The sequence below is a fragment of the Triticum dicoccoides genome, chromosome 2B (genome assembly GCF_002162155.2).
Source record: "Triticum dicoccoides isolate Atlit2015 ecotype Zavitan chromosome 2B, WEW_v2.0, whole genome shotgun sequence".
In the NCBI taxonomy this organism is placed as follows: Eukaryota; Viridiplantae; Streptophyta; class Magnoliopsida; order Poales; family Poaceae; genus Triticum; species Triticum dicoccoides.
The window spans coordinates 494,856,651-494,864,324 of record NC_041383.1 but is presented as its reverse complement, the minus strand read 5'-3'; the positions used below and the strand labels follow the sequence as shown (position 1 = coordinate 494,864,324).

At 45.3% G+C, this 7,674-nt stretch overlaps 1 protein-coding gene across 1 annotated transcript; it reads right to left on the bottom strand.

Annotated features, from left to right (window-relative positions):
• Positions 1-2,763: 2,763 nt before the first annotated feature.
• Positions 2,764-3,996, bottom strand: LOC119367884 (probable carboxylesterase 2). The gene has a single exon (XM_037633268.1). It carries the CDS (start codon positions 3,953-3,955, stop codon positions 2,891-2,893), a length of 1,065 nt encoding a protein of 354 aa, XP_037489165.1. The 5' UTR covers positions 3,956-3,996; the 3' UTR covers positions 2,764-2,890.
• Positions 3,997-7,674: the final 3,678 nt, after the last annotated feature.

Sequence of the window (7,674 nt, the reverse complement as noted above, 5' to 3'; positions counted from 1 at the left end):
ATCCGGGACTCCGAACAAACTTCGGTACATCAAAACTTATAAACTCATAATAAAACTGTCATCGTAACGTTAAGCGTGCGGACCCTACGGGTTCGAGAACTATGTAGACATGACCTAGAACTATTCTCGGTCAATAACCAATAGCGGAACCTGGATGCCCATATTGGTTCCTACATATTCTACAAAGATCTTTATCGGTCAAACCGCATAACAACATACGTTGTTCCCTTTGTCATCGGTATGTTACTTGCCCGAGATTTGATCGTCGGTATCCAATACCTAGTTCAATCTCCTTACCAGCAAGTCTCTTTACTCGTTCCGTAATGCATCATTCCGTAACAACCTCATTTCGTCACATTGCTTGCAAGGCTTATAAAGATGTGCATTACCGAGAGGGCCCAGAGATACCTCTCCGACAATCGGAGTGACAAAACCTAATCTCGAAATACGCCAACTCAACATGTACCTTCGGAGACACCTGTAGTACTCCTTTATAATCACCCAGTTACATTGTGACGTTTGGTAGTATCCAAAGTGTTCCTCCAGTAAACGGGAGTTGCATATTTCTCATAGTTATAGGAACATGTATAAGTCATGAAGAAAGCAATAGCAATATACTAAACGATCAAGTGCTAGGCTAACGGAATGGGTCATGTCAATCACATCATTCTTCTAATGATGTGATCCCATTAATCAAATGACAACACATGTCTATGGTTAGGAAACATAACCATCTTTGATTAATGAGCTAGTCAAGTAGAGGCATACTAGTGACTATATGTTTGTCTATGTATTCACACATGTATCATGTTTCCGGTTAATACAATTCTAGCATGAATAATAAACATTTATCATGATATGAGGAAATAAATAATAACTTTATTATTGCCTCTAGGGCATATTTCCTTCAGGACCTCGGAGCTTCAGGACCTTTATGTTCTTCGTCAACGCCTAGTGATCATCATAGTTTTATGAGAATAAACTTCATCTCGTTCTTTTGTCCTCGCAGATTCGATTATTCGGATCTGATGAGTTTATGTTGTTGTGTCAAGCTTTTTCTGTTGGTTTGATTCTTTGTAGAGGTGAAATCTTTCATCGACACCATGATGAAGATATAGTGATTCGACGACCTGCACTTCTAAGGGATCACCCCCACCCAAGTATGTTTATCGATCAAAGCCTTCCATCTTTTTAGATGGGCGACTCAAGGCGCTTTGAAAAACCATTATTGGTAACATTCATGTGGGTGAAAGAATGATGACATCGTTGCTCGAGTCCAATTGCAGCCTTTTTTTACCGAAGTCGTTGGAGTATTTCTTCGAGTAGATATTAATACCACAAAGAAGATGTTTACAAGAGTTTTCATTGTAATTCTTACTCATAGGAGTTACTTTGTATTTTCTTGGATCTTAGGTCCAGCGTACCTGTAATTGTTATGAGTATCAATAAAGTTACAAGTGTTTCTAAAAAAAATCGTTCCCCCTCCTTCTCCCCAAAATAAATTGTTATGGTTCACCAGGCGAGCGCACAATCAGAAGGGCGTTGGTTCGAACCCCGCCCCTTCTCTGCATAATATTTAATTTTTCTCTTTATACTCTTCACTTGGGCTTCTCTGTATAATTAAAATAAATTGAGGGAGTTATCTAAACAATCTGTACTCCCAGCCACTGACATGTGGGCCACTGCCACGCTGGCAAGGCAATGTGTATGGCAGGATATGGTAGAAAGCACTGTATTTGCACCAAACAACAAGTTAGATGACCACAAATCTGTATTTTAAAAGTTCTAGCACCAAACTGAACATTCAACGTAAGTTCTGTGAATCCCGGTAATGTTACCTCTATCTTGACGCAAGATTTCTTGTGACCTCACCAAGTGGCGGCAATGCAGCACTGAACACTACCTCCCCAGGAACGCAACGTTTTAAAATGTATCTTCATCCTCCAATTATCTAACCGCGAGTGGTCGTCATGATTGGGAGGTTCCGAATCAAGGGTATATTAAGATAAATGTTGATGCTAGTTTCATGGAGAGCATGAGATCTGCTAGTATCGGGATTATTGCCAGGAATCACCTTGGCGCAGTCGTGTTTTCTTCATGAGATTTTATCCGGTCCTGCACTTGTGTGGATGAAGTGAAAGTTCTTACAGCTCTCGTCAGGTTATACATTGGTATTACTCTTCGCAGACCAGTTATTTCGAAAACTGTGCGCAAAAGAATCCATTGACATGTCTCCTCTTGTTGACCTGAAAAAGGAGTGTCTCAAAACTCTTTAAAGATTTCAAGATTGTGAAGATTGTCAGGCAAGCTAATAGGATGACGCATGAGATTAATTTTTGTTTTGATAGCAGGTCCGACGGTGTTTTATGTAAAGTGTTCCGCCCTGCATGGCTAGTTTTGTAATGAATGATTGTAAGAATCTTGATTTATCTGATTAATATATGTGTGGAGTTTTAAAAAATAATAACATCATCATCCGAAAGTCATCTTCTGCTAGCGAGTTTATTTGAGCTCATGATGAACAGTAAAATCTAAAAAGTAAATTTAAAAAGTTCTGAGATTTTTAGCGAACTTTGACAAATATTTTCAGCATTTTGGGAGCAAAAAAATAATTCATGATAAAACTTTGCAGGCATTGAAAACATTTGTCAATATTTGCAACATTTTTTTCGTTTTTAAAATTTTATTAAGAAGAAACGGATTTTACTGTTCACCCCGAGCACATTTGAGCTCTGAGGATAGAAACATGCGTCCGTTTCAAATCTTCATCCTCTTTTCTTCCCTCAGAAAATACACACTTGAAACGTCTAGTCGTCGTTTATTTTGATACTTGCGCCTTCTTTCATCGTTTCCGTTCAGTCCAGCATTGCCCCACGGCGCGCGCGCGTGCTCACTCCGCTCTGACGAACGCGACGATCCTCTCGAGCAGCTCCCTGGCCTTCTCCGTTGCAGGCTCCCACAGGTAGAACACGTGCCCGACCCCGTCCGACTCGAACAGCTCCACCGCCGGCTCGGGGCCCCTCGCCCGGGCCGCCGCATCCGCGTACGCCCTGCCTCGCCAACGCAAGAAATCCCCCTCGGCGACGCACACCATGACCTTCTCGCACGCCAGGTTCTCCAGCCCCGGCGCGCCCTCCGCGGTCGGGTTCATCCGGGGATCGTCTGCGCCGTCCGCTGCGTCGGGGCACACGAACTCCCACAGGCCCTTCTGCTCCACGCCCTCCGCGCGCCCCGGCCGGGGCTCTTCGCCGATGGGCTCCTTGCCCCAGAACCACGGGTGGATCAGGACGATGCCTTTGAGCCTTCCTGCGGCGCCCCTCAAGTCGTGGTGCATGGCCAGGTGGTGGCAGATGTTGCCGCCGGCGCTGTCTCCCGCGAGGAAAATGCGGGAGAGATCGGCTCTCTCGGCGAGCCACGGATCGGCGGTGGAGAGCACCCACTTGAGGGCCGCGAGGGAGTCCTCGTACGCGGCGGGGAGTGGGTGCTCCGGGGCGAGGCGGTAGTCGACGGAGACGGCGACAGCGGCGCAGGCCGCGGTGAGGTCGTTGAGGCAGCGGTGGTAGGCGGCCGACGCGGCAGACCCGATCACGAACCCCCCGCCGTGGAAGTACACGAGGACGGGGAGCTTTTTGCCGGCGCCGGCGCCCGTTTCGGGTGGGAGGTAGAGACGCACGAACGAGAAGGGCGAGAGCGACACGTCCTTGGACACGACGCCCGTGGCGGCGTCGTGGCCGGCCGGGACGCGCGGCATGGCGAGGGGCCGCTCGAGCCTGCCGCTCCTGTGGACCAGGAGGAGCGGAGAGAAGTCGTGGACGATCTCGTCGCCGGCGTCGGCGGTGGCCGTGGAGTTCTTTGCCATTGTCAGCCTGTTCGGTGCGCGGCGGGCGTGCAACTTGAAGGACGTCCGGCGTCGTACGTGTAGTTCTGTGCTAGTATTACCGTATTTGTAGCGCATGCATTGGGAGTGGCAGAGCAGAGCTTGTGCTGGACTGTTGGTGTGTAGCTGAGTCACGAGCATTGTCCTCTTCCCCGGTTGGGTGGTAGATTGGTAGGAGTGGCTTGTTATATATGTTTAGTACCTTCTTTATATGGGTATTTTGGAAAGGCTTGTTATATATGTTTCCCACCAAATTTAAATTGAGTATATATAGGATAGTTTGATGCTCTCACAAATTATTGGCAACATGGGGATGTTGATTCCTACCAGCTACCATATGCTAAAGATTACTATACGTACATAATCATCCTCTCTATTTCGCATAGTGCATAATAACCAATCATATACGATGATGTACACTAAAACTGTTGATATGAGCTATATGTAAACAAGTGCCTTAACGTTGATTTTCATATTGTTTGAAATCGTGTCCATAAGGATTTCTGGAAACACCTTCAGTACACTCATTTATCCTATCTTTATGTTTTTGCGCAATATCACTTATCATGTTTTCTTTGGAAAACACCTTGAATAAACACCACTTCTCATGTTGTTTGTTGTGTGACATCATGAAAGATTTCAATGGGTTTGCTAATGTCATTGAGTGTGTGTATGAGGGTGGAATTTTTCTCCAGTTGCAATGCACGGGCAAGTTTACTAGTAAAAACTAATGTATATAGAGTAACTTGAAATAAACTAACCAAACCAACACTTTTATTTCCTTGTCCTACTCATTCCACTAAAACAAAAAACAACATTCATTACTACGGAAATTTCACTCTTTTCCGGTTTTCACTAAATGTGTAGTGCGATTAAACACCTCAAACGATAATCACCTTAATTTAATTTGAAAGTATCATTTGTGTGGGCTCCTTCTAAAATATTTTGTTCCCTTTCCATTATCTTCACGTTCGACCACGCGATGCTACCCAACAATGTCGATGTGGGACGGGCGTTAGACAAAAAGCACTGGCAAAGTCACTCTTAAGGCACTCGTAATTGATAATGGATCACTAAAATATGTTTACCTTGTTGCAATGCACGAGTAGTTAGCTAGTTTAGTTAAGGAACAGTTTGGTGGTTGATGTGCCGGGGTGGCTTGTGCGTGCACGGTGCACGGGGCACGGGAAATGGAAAAACCCTATTTGTCACCGGATGCGCATGTAGTCGACCAACCACACAGGAATGAGCAAGCGAACTACGTAGTGGGCCCGCCCATTTTGGCAGCATAGTGTAGGACTTTTCCTTATGGGCTTCTATTTGTTTTGGGAACCTTCTCGAAGGTTCCTGAACTGGGGTTTTGTACGTTGTTCTTTGCCTTTTTTAAAATTCACAAATTTAAAAAATATCCAAATTTTGTTTGAACTTTCAAAAGATGTCCATGATTCCAAATTTGATCATGTTTTTTGAATAATGTTCTCATTTCTTTCAAAAATTGTTCAAAATTTCAAAAAAATGTTCTTGTTTCCCCCCAAAAATTGGAATTTCAAAAAAAATTGTTCAGAATTTCAAATTTGTTCCCTTTTTCAAAAAATATTTGGAATTGTCAATTTGGTTCAAAAAAGTCACGTTTTAAAAAACCTTCAAAATTAAAGAATTTATTTGCATCTTAGAAAAATGTCCACAAACTTGTAAAATGTCCGTATTTCCAAAAATATTTTCACTTTATTTGTTCCATTGTCTTAACTATACCGTAAACCAAGCGCTACACTACCGGTGCGTTTTTATAGGGTTTAGTAACCGATGTGTTGGGCACGTGAGCTCACTATGTCACTGCGGCTATTTGCCGCTAGGAGCGGCTCATAGGATCATCCCAGTAGATTTTCTTTTTGAGGCAAACCACCTCGGGAGAGGGATGACCCGAGTCCTCGTCCGGTCGCCCGAACATGCTGGCAAAAGAGTTTGCATCCACGGGTGGATCACAGGAGAATGAGAATGACTTCTGGGCCTAGAGGTGTAAAATGGCAAATAAACAGTGCCTGCAAGTTCCGTTTAGTTAGTTTTAGCTAGCCGGATAGGTCATTTTTTCAGATTTTTTTATTGAACTGTTAGACCATAACCTACAGTCGTACGTATTTGTGGGTTGGAGTCTGCCCTGGGACTGTTTGAGAATCTTGCTTGACTGATGGGCAGAACTGAAGATGAAAAACAAAAACTAATGCGTTTTCTCAAGTAGTAGTCTCTTAACCCATTTTCGAAATGCGTCTCTTTCATTTTGGGCTCTGTTTGACTTGCTTGAACTGTGAGACCTTTCAATTGAAGCAATCCATCGTTCTCGGCCTGAGAAAATAGTAGACACGTGGGAAAGAAGCCTCGATTCCTTTCCTCCAGCAGCATGAGGTTGGAGACGAAGCTTCTGACACGTAGCCGGTCGATCGGGATATCAGAAAGCCCATGACTGTAAGGACGGGCCGCGCGTCTAGAAGCAAGCAAAACTGAAAACAGATGGATGTATATATCCGCATTCATTGACTTGGCACGTACGTACGTATATGCGTACACGCATTCAGCTCTTCCTCGTAGCCAACGACCGTCGCCCAAACTACCTGACGTTACGTGACACGTAAATGACCTGCGATTTGCAGAGCTGACTACGCAACAAAGAGAGAGATATATAGAGAGAGAGCGGTACCTACATTATGGGATGTAGGGAGTAGCTTTTACGTTCTTTTTAGTTTTTATTATATCTTCAGCAAAGCCATCGCCCAAACGCAACCATTGGTGCATTGTTCAGGACCCACGGCTTCTGCTTATTAGCTAGTAGCATCAAACTATTATGAGTGAATCGTGTTTAAAATGCTTGACTCATCATTTCACTCCCTTTTCTTGCCATCAAGGAAACACCATCTTTTGCTCTATCAGCAAATGCACTGCTGAGATAGATCACCACTGCGGCAACAAAAATAGCTACTCCACGCATCCCAGCAAGTTGCAGGGGACACAAAGGCAACATGGGAGAAAGGCAGGGGCGCCACCATTGTTCCGCAAAAGCGCCACAGGTCCGGTGGAAGGACTCTTGTTCTTCGGTTCCCCGCCCCGCATCCGCGCCCCAAAATCACGGCCGATTCCTCTCCCACGGGCCCCTCCCGCGTCCTCACTTCCGGCAAAGCCTTGTGTTGTTCTCCTGTCTTCCCGGACTTGTCCCAGCTCGTAAGTGGCGAGGAGAATGAAAAGGGAACTGGTGTTGTATTGCTTGAGCCTCGTGTACGTATACATATGAGCACGTGATTATTTTGGAGTACAAAACAAGTTAGAGTAACTTATAGTCTATTATATGTCTCCTAAACAATCACTGCAAAATTTGGGAGCGTGCGCACAAATATTCTACAATAGCAGGTATTGAAGAATCCGTACAAGAAATTTTACGATACTTAACATTCCCGCAGGCACAACGGTAGCGACGCAGGCGATAAGACTGAAGAAGAATCCGAAGGTAAGCCGTCGGACATCCCCCCTCCCCCCTACACACACAGTCGTAACGGTCGATGCATCGCAGATGTTGTGGCTCGAGTGGAAACCAACGAGGTTGCTCAAGCAAGGCGGTAGCCCTTTGTGCTGTTGTCGATAGCCGAGAGCGTAAGGTGGTGTAGTCATGGTCGAGGGTAGCCGTGCGAGGGATGTCGCGGTCGATGTCGAGTTGGGGTGGCCGGTGTCGAGGTAGTCACTATGGAGCAGCGAGCGCAAAGAGGCTCTGTGTTAGTCATGGGCACAGTGGTGTCGAGGTAGTGGTGCCCCGG